The 20376-nt window shown below is 44.7% G+C and overlaps 1 protein-coding gene across 1 annotated transcript; it reads right to left on the bottom strand.

Annotated features, from left to right (window-relative positions):
- Positions 1 to 1798: 1798 nt before the first annotated feature.
- On the bottom strand, positions 1799 to 19724 carry LOC131907902 (uncharacterized). The gene is made up of 10 exons (XM_059258964.1): positions 19700 to 19724; positions 18143 to 18360; positions 16399 to 16709; positions 15730 to 15834; positions 12188 to 12328; positions 11088 to 11151; positions 10643 to 10703; positions 9222 to 9313; positions 8274 to 8316; positions 1799 to 2109 (listed from the first exon to the last, which is right to left on the bottom strand). Exons 1-10 carry the CDS (start codon positions 19722 to 19724, stop codon positions 1799 to 1801), a joined length of 1371 nt encoding a protein of 456 aa, XP_059114947.1.
- Positions 19725 to 20376: the final 652 nt, after the last annotated feature.

Here is a 20376-nt window from a genome sequence, read left to right as displayed (position 1 = left end):
ACAGGTAATGCCATGTGGCAGAATATAGATTAATATAAATGGGTTAATTTAAGTTGTAAGAGTTAACTAGTAAAAAGCCTGAGCTATTGGCAAAGCATTTATAATTAATAATACATCTCTGAGTGGTTATTTGGAAAGTGGCTGGAGGAACAGAGCTAATCACCATCCCAATGAAAAGCTCTGCCTACAAATATATTTCTTTTTCAAGACATAGTTGGTTGAAGGAATGTATGCTGGTCTCTCTCTTCTGCCATCCTGAGACTCCTTCAGGCTGAGGACCTTCATTCTGCCTTTTATGTCCATAGCCATCAGCCTGGGGCTGGTAAGACCCAATAAACACCACACTTGGTAAAGGTGGAAAGAGAAAGCTGCTAAATAAGCTGAATGAGCTGACTGGATTGATGGGAGCTGGAGATGAGACCCAGAACCTTCCCTCCTGTGAACCTTCATTCATCCATCCCAAGGTTTCTGTTCCATCTACAGAGAGCATGTGTTCGTCCTCAGAGAGGCAGGCAGCAGGCACCCTGGCAATCCCTTCTCATGGAGGAGGGAACAAGTTTGAAGACCTTCTCCACAGTGACAGTCTCCAGAAAATGGCCTCTCACTCTTTCTGCATCAGTTCCTCCCAGCACCAGAGCAAGACCTAAGGATGTTACATGTCACACCTGCAAATCCTCTCTGTCCTTTAGAGTACCTCATCTGTAGCCACCTAACTCTCTGCTATACACACACACACACACACACACACACACACACACACACACACGCCCACCTCTGCCTGTCACTCCTCTCTCATTTCCTACTACAACTTATGCAGAATGAACTGGAATGTGTTTGCATTTGTCAGGCTCCTTGGGTTACTTGTAAAGTAGAAGATACAACCTCAAATGACTTAAGGACTAAAGAGGGTTCATGAAATATTATGGGTTCCAGGCACTCAGTGAAAATCTTCAGGCCCTTGTTTTCTCTGTGACTGGGCTCTGGTTTCTTCTGCCCTGACTTTGAGCTGATTTTGCCCAAGGGGATGGCAGAGATGGCCACCAGTAACTTAGTGACCACAGCAGAAAGCAGACATCTCTCATCTGGTATCCCTTCTAGCCTTCTATAACTCATTCCCACCATCCCTATAAGAGTGGCATGCTGAACTATAAACTAAACATAGCAGCCAGGGTGACAAAAACACTTGTGGTTCAATATGAAGAAACTGTTCCTGCAGAGAAATCTGTGGCAGGGGGGCAGAGGAGTGAATAACTAGCAGAGAACAGAGCGAGGGGTAAAATAGCCAGGGTGTGGGTATTCCCATCTACTGCCTCCCTCTATGTGCTGTCCATAGAAGACTCACTGGGCCTGTCTGCGGGAGTGACAATGGGAACCACAGGTGAAGAAGTAGATGTGCCCAAAATGAGCATTTTTCTCCTGTACCACTAGTCTCTCCCCACCTCGGGGCCTCTGCCCAAAGCTGTAGTTTGTATGGGTGGTCAAGGCTTAGCAGGGAGCTTGGCTGAACTGGGGACAGAGATAGGAGGAAGCTGGAGGGCACAAGTCCAGGGTGACCTTTATTCTTCCTGAACTGAGAGACACTTGAGTCTATTTCTGCTATATTCTTAGCAGCAGTACACAGGGGACCGGACTTGCTTTGTTTGACTTTCTGTTCACAGCGTGACACTTTATTAAAATGTGCAGGACACCATGACAGATTCGCCTGAGCAAAGTCTCATCAAGTGTGACCTGCAGGAAGAAAACATGTCATGGTAGAGGGGTTCCCAGGAGCCTCTCCTGGAAGATCCCTGGGTGCTGGCTATGCGCAGGCCTTGCCTTCCACTTGAGCCTTCATGTCTGGGCTGACTCCACTTGCCCCTTCTCTGTCCTCGCCCAGTTGTCTGGCTTCAGGAGTCTCCTTCAGGCCAGCAGGGTGTCTGCAGTCACTTACAAAGAGAGCGCTGACAAGAGAAGTTTGGAAAAACCAGTGTTGTCGTCTGCTGACCAAGCATGGCTCTGCTATCCTCAAAAGATTAGCTTTGGCTGCTTTGTGCAGGTGGAGAGACTCCAGAGACTTAGGTTGCCCCTTTGGTGCAAGGTGTGGTCTCTGGGCTGCCACAGTGCATTTTCCTTGGGGCAGAGTTAGAGAGTCAGGGAATGATAAAGGAGTCCCACTTTATACCCAAGCCATTGAGGTACTGTGGGGGAACCGAAGCTAAAGCCTCTGACTGGTTATCTGGGTACCGGTGGGAGAGGATAAAACTTTGGATTACACACTCTACTAGGACACCACAGGGCATCCTTCACGCTTCCTCCAGCTTCTGCCTTCTGAAGAAGACCCGGGCTTGACCCTCAGTTATCCTTCCTTTTGTCTGTGTGGAAATAACAGAACAGTTAATCTCTCTGAGCCTTAGTTTCCAGATTTGTAATCTAAAATAGTAACAGCTACCTGCTGGGGCATCTCTAAGCACAGAATAAAATGACTCACGGTCAAAGCAATCCTTAGTAAAAAAGCTGGAGGTATCACAGTACCTGACCTCAAACTACAGGATAGAACCATAGTAACAAAAACATCATGATACAGACATAAAACCAGAAATGTAGACCACTTGGATAGAATAGATGACAAAGAAACAAACCCACACTGCTACAATCACCTAATGCTTGACAACACATTATTTAAAAATAAGTAAAATAAAAAATTAAAATTAAAAATCCTTAACAAATGATGCTGAGTAAATTAGGTATCCACATGTAGAGGAATGAACTAGATCCTTATCTCCCACCCAAAATCTGTCCAAAGTGGATCAAAGATTTAAATGTAAGACATGAAACTCTGAAACTGCCAGAGGAAGATATAGGCATGGGCCAGGACTCTCTGGAAACCATTCCAGTAGCTCAGGGCACAAGAGTGGAAACTGTCACATGGGATTCCATGAAGTCAAAAGTTTCTGCAGCACAAAGGAAATAGTCACCAGAGTGAGGGGACAGCCCACAGAATGGGAGAGAGTTTTTGACAGGGGGTCAACATTTAGAATGCACAAGAACTGAAGGACCAAAGAAACAACATATAATCAATACAAGAGCACATGTCAGGAACAGACAGTTTTCAAAAGGAGCAACACAAATGACCAAGAAATACTTGGAAAAGAAGTTATACTTCCTTACACTAAGGTTACATCCCACCTCAGTCAGGAAGGATGTTATCAAGAAAACAATGTCAACAAGGATGTGGGTAGGGAGAGAAGTACAGCTGGTGGGAGTGTAAACTAAGGGAATCACTGTAGAGTGTCTTCAGAGACCAAATATAGAACTATCATGTACTCCTGGATGGACACCTGATAAAGAAAAATGAATAAACAAAATATGGGACATATACACAACAGAATTTTATTCAGATCAAAGGATAATTATCATTCATCTATTATGGACACCCAGGCTAGTTCCACATCCTGGCTGTTGTGAATAGTGTAGCAATGGATATGGCTGACCAGGTATCTGTGAGGTGTGCTGGCTTAGCTTCCTCCAGGTATGTATCTAGGAGTGAACAGATGGGTCATACGGAAGTCCTATCTTCAGTTTTTTATTTTGGTTTGGTGGTTTTTCAAGACAGGGTTTCTCTGTGTTGCCCTGGCTGTCCTGAAACTTACTCTGTAGACCAGGCTGGCCTCAAACTCAGAGATCCACCTGCCTCTGCCTCCCCAGTGCTGGGATTAAAGGTGTATGTCACCACTGCCCAGCTCTGTCTTCAGCTTTCTGAGGACCCTTCATACTGATTTCCATGGTGGCTGCACATATATAAGGAGGGAGAGTTCCCCTTTCATTACATTTCTATAGCCACCTGACTGGAATGTGTTGCAGCCTTGGTGTAGTTTTGATTTGAATATTTCTCTGACAGCTAAGTATACTAAACATTTTCCTCCAAATATTTGTTGGCTATTGTACTAATTTTTTCCTCCATTTTAAACAAAATAAAAATTATTTAAACAAGACACTTGATCTGAAGGGAAAACTATCCAAGACTTATTTTTTATAGAGTACTTTACCCCTACTTAAAGATGCATTGCCCCACATGTAACAGCTGTGTGTGGTGGTATTGTGTTGTACAGCTGTGTACAACAAAAGCTATAAAATTGTCCTTTTACAGTATTAAATAAAACACACTAAAGTTCTTCAATCAAAGTATGCAAGGGTTATTATGCTGTTGGGTCTTGCTATTGTTGAGACAATGAGAACAAAACAACTTATTGGAATCTAAAGGCTACAAGCTGAAGGGGTGTGCCACTAATTACTAATTCTGGTTCTCAGAACCAGAACTTATCCATTACATTTCATTTAATGTCAACAGAAACAGAAGACTGGCCATTTAGTTTAGTTTTTTTTTTTTAAGAACAATATGATTGTGTACAAAGATCAGTTACTTTCTGTCCAATCAAAGGGGAGGGAAGTAGGAAAAAACAGTAAGACAGGGAAAGAAATTGTCCTGTAGTGGTGACAGTGTAGAGCTGACCATCATTTCTAATTGAGAATGTATTGGAATGAGGTAGTAGTTTCGATTGTTAGCAGACACCTCCTGCTTACTGCAGGCCTTGTCATCGTCATTATCCTCCTCCTCCTCCTCCTCCTCCTCCTCCTCCTCCTCCTCCTCCTCCTCCTCCTCCTCCTCCTCTTTCACTTCCAACTGTACAGGTGTGTCCGTCTCACTATCAGGCTGCCCATCAAATTGGAAACTTATCAGCCTTGTTGGCAATCCCTGTCTCCCATCAATTTGCTAAGTGAACCATTCCTCTCAATCTTCCAGGGCCCCACTGAACCATCTGCCCCATGCCATTCAACTAACGTGGTCACTTTTCTCAGCTGAGTACAGGAGTCTTCTCAGCAGCCACTCTATAGAAAGGTACCAAGTCTGCCCTAAAGGAGCCCCTCTGTGTTTCTTCTTTAGAGAACTTCTCATTCGATCATTTTCATTTAGTGATTGAAAATTTTCGAGGGGGGGGGATTAATTTTTTAGTTCTTTCTAGTGCTCGACATGAATCCTCTGTTGGAGGCAGAGCTGGCAGAGATTCTCTCCCATCCTGTCTGTTGTCTCTTCACTCTGGTGATCTCTTCCCTTGCTACGCAAACACTTTAAAATTTTCTGTTATCCCATGATAAATTATTCTTAATAATATTTAATCTGTTCGAAAATGTGTGTGTGTGTGTGTGTGTGTGTGTGTGTGTCCATGTGTATGATGCAAAAATAAAAATGGAAAGGGGCTGGTGGCGGGTGAAGGAAAGGACAGTGTGTGTGTGTGTGTGTGTGTGTGTGTGTGTGTGTGTGTGGTGGTGATGGTGGTGGTGGTAGTGGTGGTGGTGGTGGTGGTGGTGATGGTAGTGGTGGAGGGTAATATGGTCAAAGCACCTGAATGGGGATGCCATTATGAAACCTCCACTTTTTACAATCAATATATGCTAATAAAAAATGATCTGGCTGGAGAGAGTAAAAGTGAATGAATTACTTCTGTTATTAGTCCTTAGTGGAGACAATGAAGCACAGTGAGGTTAAATATTCTACTCTCTGAAGAACTGGGATTGAAAACTAGGAATTCTGACTCCAGCCCACAGATTTGGTTATAAACTGAGAAACATATTAGCAGTATCATGGCTTCCCCCTAGTGGCCTATCTGGGAACTGACCAGCCCTGGCCAGTCCAGCACAGGCTTGGTGCCTTGCCTGAGTCAGGCACTCTTTCTTCCTGGTCAGGAAAAAAGGCAGCCCAAATGCACAAACTGTCCAGTCTCTGCTCATTCAGGGCCTGTCATTAAGGGTAGGAGAAAGGTGCATGGTCTCACAGCCCCAAGGCTCCCCATCTTAGCCTCTGAGGCCTCCCCTCTCAGCCTCTGAGGCTCCCCTCTCTCATCTTTCCTCTAGCCCTTCCCTTCCTGGTGGGTTAGACAATCTGGCTCTAGAGGCAGTTTGCTGCACTGCCCAAGTTCTGAACTTAGATTTGTCCTGCATATTTTCATAGTCACCCAGTGAGGCAGGTGCTATCCTTATTCTCGGGCTTCAACAGTATAGAACCATAGGCCTGTTCATGAAGGCCTCTTCAACCTCTAAAGTCAGGCCTTTCAACCTCCTGGAATACAAAAAGTGTTCCAATAGTGTTAACTGTCAACTCAGCAGAATTTACGATACCCAGTCTAGTCATGCCTGTAGGGGTTGTCTTGATTGTTAACTGAGATGAGAGGACCCAACACACACACATACTATGGGTGGTACCATTCCCTGGGCTACAAAAAAAAAAGGCTAGCCAAGCACCAGCATGTATTCACCACCCTGCTTCTTGAGAGTGGATGCAATGTGACAGGCTGCTGCTTCTATGACTTCCCATCATGATAGAAGATCATTGCTATGTTTGAGCCTCAACAAGACCTTTCTCCCTTAATTTACATTTGTCAGGATGTTTTATCACAACAATAGGAAGAATGACTAAGACACGCACATTATCTTGGCCTTCTACTTGTCCCCAGGCAGACCCCAAAGTGAACCTTACATGCAGAGAAAATGGCTTGGGAGCATATTTCTCACACAAGAGAAATATGTGCAGAGGCACAGCTAATTGGGGTTCAGTGTCAGGGCTCCGTGTGGCATTTCCCCTAGCATCTGTTTCAGACATGGGGCGCACCTCTTGGTTGACAAATCCTACTGGAATGCCACTTGCCTTGATGGATCCAGCATCAGTTTCAGATGGTCCCAGTAGTTGCCAGAAGTGTAAACCCTGCCCACTGTCTGAACTGAAAGGCCATTCACTATCCTATCCCTTCTCAAGCACATGCCTTTGGTTGGTTCTTACAGATGGGTCTTCCTGAAGCAGCCCCATGCTGACATAGTCTGTGGATGCTTTTCACTGGTCAGCTTCGGTGAGTGAAAACCCATGCTCTAGAGAAAGGACCGCTGGGGGTGGCTGTGGATAAACACTGGAGAGGAGATCAAGGCCAGAGCCACCCAAGCTGGGGTCAGAGAGTTCCATGGAGACACTCAGTTGTTTTAGCATCCTTATGATCATCCTGCTTGGTCCCATCAACATCCTACAGGCAATGGGGGTCACTGAGCATCTGCACCTCACACCAAAGAGATGAGAAGACATAAGTAAGGGACTTCAGCCCTTAGAGGACACTAGTCACCATTAGGAAGACTTATCACAGCTTGGATTTTTGTGGAGACTTCTCTGCTCTCTGATCTTGTTCCCCTCTCCATGTCCCAATACTCTCAATTAGATAAAAATTGTCAGAGACTGAGGGTTCTGAACAGATGGAAACAGAGGGCCAGAGAGAGGGAGAATGGAACGCATAGGAGGGACACAGGGAGTTGGTAGCTGTGATGATTAATACCGATCATCAACATGACAGAGTCTAGAGCCACCTCTGGGCCTATTGAGTAGGTAGTTTATATGTTGAGTTAATGGAGATATGAAGACCCACCCTGAGTGTGTCATGCATCATTCCACAGGCTATGATTCAAGACTTCTTCAGGACAAAGTAAGAGAACACTAGCATTCTCCTATGCTTCCTGCTTACAGACACATGTGACCCCATGATCTTGCTGCGTGCCTTCCCCCACCATAATGGATGGTACCCTCAAACCATTAAATTAAAATAAACCCTTCCTTCCTTTAGTTGCTTCTTCTCAGGTGTCACAGCATTAAGAAAAGTAACTAACATATTGGCTGAACTGGGATTTAAGCCTATCCCTAATGCCCAGCTCAGGTTCTTTCTGTTCCGTGAAGTGAACTATCCCAGAAACTACATTCTAGCACTTACCACTATGGAAAAAAACTACTTCAGGAATCCCTATATAACAAGAATCACCGTGAATAGGAATGTCACTGTAATTATAATTGCTGTAGAGTGGGCTATCTCAGGAACCTCAGTGTAACATTGGTCACTGTGGAGGATATCCTACAATCATAGAAACCTTAATGCCTGAAGTATAAGATAACTCAGAAACTTTGCTCAAGGCACAAACTACCTAGGACTGGACAACTCTAAGAATTTCTTTTTAACATAGATCAGTGAACTGTCCTAGAGACCCACTTATAACCTAACCCTTCTAGAATGGGCTATCTCAGGAACCCCACTGTAATACTGTAGAGTTGACTTTCCAGGAACCCAGCTTCAGTAAGGTTGATCCAGGCATTGGTTCTATGGCTCCATGATTTTATATCTGTTTTCAGTATCCTTCCCATAGGATGTCCAACACTGAATAGGAAGGTAGGATTGGAGGATTCTGAGATGGATGTGAGAAAGAAAACTTACCTTTAACCAGCCAGTTGATGAAAGAGGCTGGGAAATTTTTGTCCTGGAAAAAGAAAACAAAATTTAAAAAAAAAAAAAAAAAAAAAAAAAAAAAAAACTCACTACGTGTATACCTATTGTGTGTCAGGCTCCATGTAAACCTGACACCAACTTTGCAACATGAGGATAACAGACAAGAAAAGGTGGCTTGGAGATGGGAATGGCTTTGCCCAGGTCAAACACTAAACTGTCACAACACTGTTCCTAAATTCCAGAATTCAGACTCTGCCCTTGGACAGCTGAGGGCTGACAGGCAGTGGACTGCTGATCCCAAGATTCCACCTTGTGAAAGGATCCAGGAACTGCCCCAAGCTCCCGGCCATGTCCCAGCCTGGAATAAGCTAGGGTGGGAGGATATAGCCAAGGCCACCAGGATGACTGCCCCAGCACTCTGAAGGCTCTGTGTATGAAGATGCTAAGCAATAAACTTGATTGGTTGTTTAAGTCTTTTTAAATCAAGAGCAAAACAGAATAAGCCAATGGTTTTTTGAGTCCCTACTCTTCTCATGTGTGCCAGGCCCTTCCTCACCTAATCGTATTCACAGTACTGAACACCATCAATTCAAGTATGCATTACTTAATGGACCAATAAGACATTGTAAAACTTGCCAGTTACACTCTGCTATCCCCTTTAATAGAAGACACCAACTCCAGGTCATAGGAACACATGTATCCTGGAAGAGACGTGCAGTGATAACTGTGTGTGGCTATGAAAATCACCCCTACTTGACACAAGAAAACTGGGGTTCAGAGGTGAGGGCATGGTGCTTGTGGCTACACAGTCATTCAAAATCAAAGCTCATTCTGGCTCTCTTGGTGGTACAGCTTGAATACATATCCCAGCCAAGAAGACCTCAAGTGCAGAGCCCTGGCTCCTCTGAGTCCTCAAGAGGAGTTTGCTGTTCATACCTTAAAGTCCATGTGATAAGACCGTTGGAACAAAATGGGCTGTGGGGTACTGGGCAAGTTGTTGTCCCCCAACATCCCGAGTGAGGCAATATCTGATGGGGAGAAAGAGACAGGAAACAATAGAAAGAACATAGAAGATGGGAGACATTCAACTGATGGAAACAGAGGCTCATAAAACTCTCTTGTTCATGCCTGTCACAAGCAGGTGTGTCTAGAAGAGAGATGATTCCCCGACTGTTGAGTACACACTGAGGACCCAGAACCCCACCATCATCCAGGAAGGGTCGTGGGTGCTCTCAGCCTGGTAATGGCAACCCACCTCTCCTACAAAGTAGACCTCTCCTTTTCCAGGCCCACCAGACTCCTTCCTTCCATCTTACAGAACTTGCCATCTCCCTTCTACTCCTCTTTCCATTCATCTGCCCATTTTCCTTCCCCCTTTATCCATCTCAGTAGCTTACTTTTTTCCCTTGACTTGGCCACAGTCCATCTCACCTCTTCTTGTCTTCCTACACATCTGCTAACAGACCCTTCTTTCCATTCATCACTTATTCATCATCGATATATCACACATGCACACTGCAACACCATCACTCTTTGTCCATCAAGCCTTCCTTCCTCCTTTCCTCAAATTCTTTTATATGTGTTTCCTTTCTCCTTCCATTCCCATTTGTCTATCTTTCATATCCCTTTATCATTCCTTCTGCCTTCCACTATCCACCTCAACCCCACCCTGTCCTCCTAAGTGGCCATCACTCCTCCATTGTCTTCCCACTGTTTCCTAGCTCTCATTCCACATTTCTGCTTTCCCACTCACTCATGTCTACCACATCCCCTCCTTTCCTTTCCACTTCACACACCAGTAGAGTTTTTTTGGGAAAAGGTCTACTCTGTACCCAATCTGGACTGTGAGACAAATGGAAAGGGAAATGCAACTGAGTCCCCCTCAAGGAGCTCCAGGCTACTGAAGAGACAGCCAGGAAGTAGACATTTCACACAATTCACTGAGTGGTGATGGGGTGCACCCAAAGGCTGTAGGGTTCCTGAGGAGGGAGCTCTACTGGGAGAAAGTTTCAAAGGCTTTGAGATGGACCAAACATGGTGATTACAGTGGCGGATGAAGGGATATTTCTGGCATAGATAGCTGGAGGGGGAAGTCCTGCAGAGCTTAGCCATTATGTCCCCAAACCTTGTGAAGTATATGGAGGTGGCTTAGGAAAGGAAAATGAGAGAACACTGGAGACTTAGCTTCGGGAAAGACCTTGGCAACATGCCCTGAGGTCTGCAGTTGATACCCCAGGAAATGGGGGCTCTGAGTTGTGACTTAGAAAGGTCTCTCTGGTAGCTGTATAGGAGTAGGTACGGTGGCTACTGCAGCAGTTGATACAACAAAGCAATGTGCAGGCAACAGCTTTACTTACTTTTCAGAATGGTCAACTGTTGGTTGATGATGTAGAACCAGAATCTGACCACTGGGCACAACTGCAACACAAAGAATCAGAGGCCTTGCTAAGAGGGTACTTGTATCTACCTGACCAGTATATACATGCTGAATCCTTTGTAATCTAAGATGATTTGTAGGACAAGACTTTCACATAAGATGGAGAAAGTCTACCATAAGCCCGTCACAATCTCCCTCTGACACAGGCCTAAGCTGCCTGCTACAGTCATCCCTCAACCACTGTCTTTTTCTCTATCCCTTCTTCAGAAGTAGGGGCCTTGACAAAGGGCCAGAAAGAGATTCTGCACAGCTCAGGGATGAAGCTATCCTCTACTGAAATGGGCTGGTCCCCTCTCACCGCCAGCTACAGAGCCTACCTCACAGCTCATGTTCAGGATCTGTCAGGGCCGCGTTATCAGACTTACTATGTTGGGCAAGGAAATGTTCAAGGACCATTTCATCATCGATTCCATCGTTGTGGAGAACATGCTGAGGAGGGGAAAAGGAATCATTAGCAATGATCATTATCACTAAGGGCTTTGAAGTACTCTGCTATACAATCTGAATAATGATTATGTCTCTGTTGTCAAATCAGTGGTTCTCAATCTGTGTGCTGTGACCCCTTTGGTGGTTGAACTACCCTTTCACAGGAGTCACATATCAGATATCCTGCATATCAGATATTTACATTATGATTCATAACAGTAGCAAAATTATAGTAGTGAAGTAGTAATGAAAATAATTTTATGGCTAGAGGTCACCACAACTTGAGAAACTGTATTAAAAGGTCAAAGCATTAGGAAGATTGGGAACCACTGTGTTAAATTAATTAAGTATGCATTTTTCAGACCTGCCCAGTGAACCTAGCTTAGACCTCTCAGGTAGACCATTAATGCCTTTTTAATATGCTATTTTTCTACTCTTTCTGTAATCCATCCCTGAATCCATGCCCATCCATCCGTACATGTTTGCACTCACTTATCTTCCTTCCATCCATGCATCCATCCATCCATCCATCTATCCATCCACTTCTCATCCAACCAGCTTTCCATTCATTTCCTCTTCATTTTCACTCACATATCTCCCATGGACTTGTTCCCCAGTGTATCTCCAGGAACAGTATCTATTAGCTTAATATGTGCTGGATAAATGAATGATGAATATAAGGCAATTTCTTCCCTAAAGAGCTTATACAGGCACATCAGGAGATGGCAGGCTAGCATGAAAAGTGATGTTACAAAGCTCCTACCCAAGATCTCTCCATGAGAGCTTGGAAAAAGGAGCAGCCAATATTCTTCGTAAGTGGGTGCTTCTGGCCCAAAGGCATCCCCTTCTACTTGTGATTCCAAGTTCCTTGAGACAGAAGCTTGACTGGAAGGAGGGCATTAAAAATAGAGAACACTAGTGGCATAGTTTGCCGACATCTTTGTCAGATCCCAGGGAGATTGGTAACTATTCTGTGCATAGCACCATCCCACACCATGCCCTGTTGGGTGGTGCCCAGTTTTCCTGGGTTTGTACCTACCCTGTATTCACTTGGATCCCACTGAATATTGCCTGGCAGCTCTTCACAGAAAATGAGATTTGGCCAGGCTCAGTCTGGTGCAAATCCAAGGGGATCACAATGTCCACATCCACTGTAGAGCCACTGAGAAATGAGAGCATCCTGGGTGCATGAGAGAGGGCTGTTAGATGCTGCATGCATGTCTGGGAACACTCCAAAGGTTTCACTGTAACTTGTAACTTGCAAACAGGTATAGGTACTTGTGGGTGAGAGGTAATGTAGGGAAAGGGGACTGGCTAAAGAAACTCAGTGAGATCAGAGCGATCTCTGCCCCGGCCAACTGACCTGTAAAACCAACCAATCACAGAGCAGGAAAGTAGCACCCTGGTCCTGGAGTCCAGAACCAGGGAAAGAAACACAGCCTGGATTTAGGACCTAAGCCAGAGAAAGGAACAATTTATCACCAAACCCAGAACCAAGGAAATATGCCCTGACTCTGAAACCAATACCAAAGAAACACTACTGGTCCCTAGAATCAGAGTCAGTAAAAGAAATATTCCCTGGCTTTAGAATTAGTGTCAAAAAGCCAAGAAAGGCCAGTGAAAGAAACACAGTTTGGCTCAGATCATAACCATCTCTGCTCCTGGCCAACTGACCTGTGAAACCAACCAATCACAGAGCAGGAAAGTAGCACCCTGGCCCTGGAGCCCAGAACCAGGGAAAGAAACACAGCCTGGGCTTGGGACCTGAGCCAGAGAAAGGAACGCTTTATTCCCAAACCCAGAACCAAGGAAATATGCCCTGACTCTGAAACCAGTACCCAAGAAACATTATTGGTCCCTAGAACCAGAGTCAGTAAAGGAAATATTCCCTGGCCTTAGAATTAGTATCAAAAAGCCAAGAAAGGCCAGTGAAAGAAACAGTTTGGCCCTGAAATCAGGGCCATCTCTGCCCCTAGCCCACAAAACTGACCAATCCCTGGGCAGAAAAAAAAAAAAAACCAATCCCTGGTTGACTCTGCCCCCAAGACGTCCTTTATAAACCACCCTGCCTGGTCAATTGTGGGCTGTTCTCTCCACCCTGGTAGAGGCAGCTACTCTCCTGGACTCTTCCTTCCCAAATAAATCTCTTTCTCAAAAGAGTTTTGAGTGTAAAGATCTTCATTCACTGGCACAGAAAAGAACCTTGCTGAGACGTCCCTCAGTGGACCGAGCAAGGGGGAGCTAAAAAAGTAACAACTTTTCTCCAGAGCCAGAGGAGATTTCTACATTTCTGCAGTGGTTTCTCCTTTTTGCAGAGTGAAGCAAAAGAAGCAACATCTTAGTCCAGAGAAGAAGCAGAGCTCTGCTAGGAAGCCCCCTTAAGTGGGGACTGAGCAAAGTTCATCTGTAGTGGCTCTCCAGGAGAGGAGCAGGATTGCTATATCCTGTGGGGAAACCATGCCCCACCACACCAGGTATAGCCTGACTCCTGAATGGTCAGGATACCCTCCCCATACTAAGCTGTCCTAGCAGCTCCAGGCCTGACTCTCCCAAGTAGTCAGAATACCTTCACTTCTCAGGGAAGAGCTGTCCTAAGCAGCTCAAGGTATCTGGGATAGCTCTAAGTTGGGCTGAGCTATCTCATCCCAGCTCTAGCTGTCAGAGCAGTCTTAGCAGCTCAAGGTGTTGCCTGACTTCCCAAGTAGTCAGGATATCTTTCCCCAGAGTTACAAAACTCATAGGTAACTGATACATATACTTCAAAAGGCATTCCTGTTTTCCTATATATACTTCTAATTTGTTTTATTATATGTATATATAAAGTCAATAAAATAGTTTATTGGGATAGGTAATGCTCATTCATAGCTCAAGACTCAAAGATAAAAAGTGGTAGTGAAAGGCTGCCCCAGCCCTGTCCACCTGGAGCTCTGCTGAACTCATGCACATCACCAGTATTGTTGCACATTAATACTGTGCAGATTATATGCACATCTCCTCCTGGAGTTATATGTATACTCACAACCACCCACGCACAATGTGTGTGTGTGTGTGTGTGTGTGTGTGTTTGAGAGAGAGAGAGAGAGAGAGAGAGAGAGAGAGAGAGAGAGATATCTGTGTGTAATGATGTGTGTGCATGTGTAATGATGTGTGTATGTGTGATGGTGTATGTGTGTGATGATGTGTATGTATGTGTGATGGTATGTGCCTGAAGCTCATCTATTTGGATAGGCCCACCAGCCAATAAGCTTCAGGGATCCCTCTATCTCTGTACTTACCAGCACTTGGGTGACAGGCACAGATCATGAACCAGATCTGAATTTATGTCAGCAAGCTTGTCACGGGCACTTTTCTAACTGAGCTCTCTCCCTGTCTTCATGTGTAATCTGATTGAATTTCTCTGAGGTTCTGTTGAATGTTTGATAAAATGAATGTAATAGCTCCCTCCCTTAGAAGCCTACAGTAAGGATTGAGAAGGGCACTCAAAGGAATTGCTGCCCGGAACCTGGACTCTGAAGTACTCAAGAATGTTAGGTCTTACCACCATTGCCAGGTCTCTGTAAGATACTTTTGACATGTTTATCAAAGGCTATAAATTACAGGGTGGTGGTTTGCTGAGCAATTGAATGCCTGCCTGATACGTGTGAGGTCCTGGGTTCAACACCCAGCAAGCAAACAAACAGACAAACAAATAAATGACAAGCTATGAATTATGCTCATGAGATTTTCTAGTAATCAGAGAATTGGCAGATTCATTCCTTGTATCAATCACAGAGTTATTTAAAAGAGTGGTGTGGTGAACAATCCTGGTGTTCAGCCACAAGATAGCTCACAAGTACCACAGTGTACATGTAGCATGGAGCATTTATTACCTTTCAGAAGGGTTGTGGTAGAAGAACTGAAAAGACACCAGCTGAGATCTTAAAGGCCACTGCCTCTCTGTTGTATTGAAGCCTCTCTGGATTGAAGGGGTTTTTTTGCATTTTAATGTTCTCCCCAAGTTTGTTTCAACACAGCCTCAGAATGTGGTGGAAAAGCAAAAAGCTTGACTTCCATTCCTGTCCTGCCATCACTGCCATCCTAGGAAACTGTGTCCTTATTCAGACAGTATCAAGATCTTGGGAAAATGCTAAGAAAAACCAAAGCCATCCTGTCTGTTGAAAGAAAGGAAACCACTCACCACCAATAAAACCACTCACTATCTATCTCTAGGAATTTCCTCCACTTGCTTCTCTCACAATATTAGTTATTTTGCACCACTATAATCAAGTGCCCAACAGAAATAAATGGTTATTTAGACCTCACAATTTCAGAGACATGTCCATTCTTCTGCTAGGGAAGGCATGGCAATCGGATCATATGGTGGAGGACACCTGCTTACATCATGGAAGAGAAGGAAGCTGAGGCAGCTGGAGCTCGAGGACAGGCTATGATCTTCCAAGGCTTGCTTCGAGTGACACTTCAGCCATCCAAGGCTCTACCTCCTAAAGGCCCCACAGCACCCCAAAACAGCACCAGAGTTCAAAGAATGAACCCACAGAGGACAGTTCAGATTCAAACCATAACATTCCTCATACTGCTCACCCTGAAAAGTTGATAGTCAACTTGGTCTGAAGTTTAAGTTCAAGACGAGATGAGGCAAAGACATTCCATGACAACCGGACAATATCAAAGCGGGTGACATTAAGCCTACAGAAGAGGAAGAGTGTGGCAACGTGAAAAAGTCAATTTCCTGGTCTCCTTGGCTCTCCACTCAGTAGTGGCTCCCCTTCCCTATGTCCCATGCCTGTCCCTCCCTAACCTTGATTTCTATTCGGAGTCCCATTTCTACAAATCCTAGACCAGGAAAGCATAAGCTAGTAACTGACTTTGCAGTTGATTAAGATGGTAAGTGAAAATGCAGATATCATATTGAAAGCTTCATCTGGTAACTATGTGATTAGCTTGGAACAAAAGGGTTCTTTTACTCACTGGGGGATAGATGATAACTAAGGGGTAAGTGGTCAGAGCATCTGCAATATGCTTTCCTGGTATAACTTATAATATAGTGGAGCTCAGAGAAGCCCACATAAATCTAAGGGATAGACTATGTTAGAGAAACACTAGGCTGTGATTGAGGCTTTGGAAGAGGAGGTGGTGACTTCTCAGTGCCAACTTTTTAAAGAGAGTCAGACCAATGTCTTTCAGGTACCTGGAACCTTCTCTGATCAATGCTTTATAGAATTGTTTTATTAATAAAGAACTCAAACTCACCAACTATTGAGTTGCCCAGAACTCATGTTCTTCAGAACATCATTCATGCCAGAGAGACTCCCATGGCCACAAAGGCCACCCAGGGAGCCCTTGCAGATCAGGCCTTCCACAGCCTTGGTCCCTGCTGCCTCCAGGAGGTCATTTCTGATACCAAATGATAGACTGCCACCCAGGAGAAGCATCTGTAGCTCTTCTCTCTCCGTGGCTAGATTCTGGTTGCTGAGGATAATAGGGCTCAGAAGCCCTTCCTGGCTCAGGATGTCCTGGTTGAGAACAGGTGTTGACAGTTGTTCGTTAAGGTTGCCAGCTCTCTTATGGTACCATCACATGAATTGTGATGAACTGATGGAGGCAGCCCCATAATCCACTGGAATCCCCATATGAACAAGACCTTCAGGTGATACTTCCCCAGTGAGATCATGGCAGTTAGGGACACCAAGCCTTGATCTAAGGTGGTAGGTTACAGCTCTCTCCAGACAGAGGTCATAAGAGAGCATACTGAACCTCTCACACATTCAGTTCTCTTCCTCCCACAGCTGTGAGGCCACCCACACCCCCTGATATCTAGACCAAAGACAATCTTGAATTGTAACTTTACTTTTATCAATATCTTCCAGACTCTGGAACATAGATAGACCAGGCTAGGTCACACGGTATGGAATTTGCCCACCCACTCCTGGAAATATATGAGTCAGAAAACACTTTTGTCTTATCGTTTTTAAGGAAAGGCCCTCTCTCCCTTCAAGGCCAAATTATGGCTGGTTATGGCCATAATGATATCTCCAAAATGTTTTCCCACATCAGAGCCTTATTATGGCTGCCTATGGTGATGAGCCTGCAACTCTCCTTATAAAAATCATTTAAAGGCATCTTCCTGTCAGCACCTTTCAATTAGCCTGCTTTAATTTCTAACACAAGGATGGCTTTGCCTTAGATTTCACATAATCATTATGTAACCTAGAGCCAGAGGGACCAGAGCCAAAAGATAACCCTAAACCTAAACTAACAATTACTACTGAATGGTTATGGTCAAGATTGGTCATGGCCGCCAGGTGGTGGTGTTGCATGCCTTTAATCCCAGCACTCGGGAGGCAGAGCCAGGTGGATCTCTGTGAGTTTGAGCCCAGCCTGGTCTACAGAGCGAGATCCAGGACAGGCACTGAAACTACACAGAGAATCCCTGTCTCAAAAAAACAAAACAAAAAAGACTGGTCATGGCCATCGGATGAACTAAACCTCGGGTAGACCTCTCACTAATCCTGTTGCAAATTTACTAAATCCCCAAAAAACCCAGCTCCAAACTGACCATCACTTGACTCTCCATCCAAACCATTAGATGACCTAAAGCCACAGTAGACATTTATTGGTCCTGCTCCAGACTGACCAAACCTTCCAGAAAACTGATCCAACATCACCTTTACCACAGCAATCAGAATGACCTATGACCAGTTAGGCCATTTGTTAAAACTGCTCAGACTGATCTATAGCACCAGATGACCCAGTCCCAGGATGACCATTTGTTGACCCTACTCCAGTTTGACCTGGGACACCAGATGATTCAGCCCCAGATGGACCAGAGCTGCCACCGCAGACTGGAAGCACTTCTTAAATGAGCATCATAAAGGTAACCACTGCCTGTAAAGCTCATGTTACCCACCACTGAAGGGCTGGACTCTCTTTAGCACTTGTGGCCATAGTGGCCAGGACTGCTTATACTTTTTTGACCCAGTTGCCCAGAGGATACTTGGCTGGTGGTGCCACTTGTGTCCAGGGAGTCTGAAGCATCCATCTTGGGTTGATCAAGTTTATCTACACTGTCCTGATCGACTTCAGAGATCTTTATAGATGAAGTAACAGTCATAGAAGCCAGTTTTTCACTATCATCTTCCATATGAGTGTATTCACCTTCATTACCATTCAGAAGTTCTGTATCCAACCCATCATCATCTCCATTTTTAACATCTGCTGAGACAGAGACATATAGTTAAGTCCTGGGGCACAAGCTCCCATTGGAGCCAGGAAATTAAGTGTTCAACCCAGGGCCAGCTGTGGCCATACCATGGAACCAGGTTTCTTACAAATGGAAAACCAAGGTTCAGTCTTGCACCTGAGCTCAGGAAGCAATGAAAAGTCAGATACATGAGGACCACACTGGGTCATCTATGGTGAAAAGAGAAAGGAACTGCTTTGGTTGCTCACAGCTTCTCTGATCTTGATTTACGATTTACCCACACAAACACACACACACATACATACATACATACACACACACACACACACACACACACACACACACACACACACACACTTTATTCTTTTAGTTAAGTGCTGGGGATGAAACCTAAGGCTTTGTGAACATTGGGCAAGTACTCATTTCTAGAACTGAGCTATATCCTCCTACTTCTAGAATTTGGCTTTAGCACCCTAGGAGGCCCAGGGAACATCTGAACTTAGAGATAGCTCTTTTCCCCTTTTATCAATATTTTTCCTAACTATATATTTTCCTTTTGGCAGATGAAGTTTCTGTTCTTTACATCAAAATTAGGCCTAGGACAAAAATCTGTCACAGGAGTGTGACTCCAGGTGAGAACTCTTCAGAGATAAGGGGGCGAGGCTGTAGACCCAGGAGGAAGGAGTTGTTTGTAAAGGGCTGGTCCCTGTAAGTTTAGTGTGTGCTCCCCAAGCAGTTGCTTGAGCTCTTGCCTGTGTACTTGTAACAGGCACTTAGGGACTGCTCTTGTTAAAAAGAATAGATGCCTCACTTGAGCCCACAAGCTAGAAGCCTGGCCTGGCATCTGGGCTTTGAGTTTGGCTCAGACTCCTGCTTTCTGGACATGTAAGTTATCTGTCCTCTTAACTTATCTCTTTCCCTTGAAAGGTTGAAGGCACAGGAATTGGTCCTTGTCTTAAACTGGCAGACATCTTAGATTTGAGGAAGAGCAAACCTCAAAAGACAGACTCCCTACAGATGAGAATAACTGTCTAAGAGTGGGGGGCCACACCCCAGAGCAGAAGTGATGTCTCATTTGAACCAGATGAATATCCTTGAGGGATGACACCAATAACAACTTCAGAACACCCTGCAGAACCAGGATAGAGACAACGACCAAGTAGACCACAAGTAGACCAAGTAGACTTGACCCTGAGTCTTCATCATGCATACCTCTTGCCTCTTGCCCCAGTCTTACTCTACTGAACTCTAAAGTTGGAGCCCTAAAGATGAACTTTGGGGGTCACTATACCCCTTTATCTGTTCCTTTTGAAATGTGTCAGTTAAATCTCTTCTCTCTGCCTTGCTCACCATTATTCACGTCTTTAATGAGCATATTGTGGCCGGTGGCTGAACCTCAATATTGGGGCTGCCAGAGCTGAGGCTTTTGCTCTTCAGGGCAAAGTTGAATGAGACTTAGATCATTAGAGTTGAAGGTTAGAAAGACATACCTGGGAAGTGGGTCTAAAAATGGAAGACTATGTTAAGACAGTCAATAATGGGAAGAAAGTAGTTCACATTAAATAGGTGATCTGGATGAAAATATGTGGCCTGAAAGAGACAGACATCTCCAGAAGCTTGCAGAGATACTGACAGATCTTGTTATTCTGATAGGTCAGATATAAGGAGAGATGACAGCTTGTCTCTTTGGAGGTTTCCTTGGACAGAACTTCCAAGAAGGATAGGGTGGCCCACCTGACCCATGGCTAGAATCTTCTGATGAAACATAGCTCTTGTTAAGCAGGCAGCCAAGGAAGAGAAATGTCCACAAGAGTCTCGTGTTCATTGCAAGCACCTGTGGAGACAACAGTTGATGAGTTGGGTAACACTGATCTGTGTGACCCCAGAGTCCTGGGGTCTTGTGCGATTCTCACTATCACTCTCTACATGGATGAGCCAAACCTATGTTTCCCTGTTTGTAAAAGGAGCAACTTCTTACTTTCTATCCATGAAATTTCCTGGCACTGGGTATGGAGGGAGGCTCCATC

The sequence above is a fragment of the Peromyscus eremicus genome, chromosome 4, assembly GCF_949786415.1.
Source record: "Peromyscus eremicus chromosome 4, PerEre_H2_v1, whole genome shotgun sequence".
Classification (NCBI taxonomy): domain Eukaryota; kingdom Metazoa; phylum Chordata; class Mammalia; order Rodentia; family Cricetidae; genus Peromyscus; species Peromyscus eremicus.
Note: the sequence above shows the minus strand (reverse complement) of the source record. Positions and strands in the feature narration are given on the sequence as shown.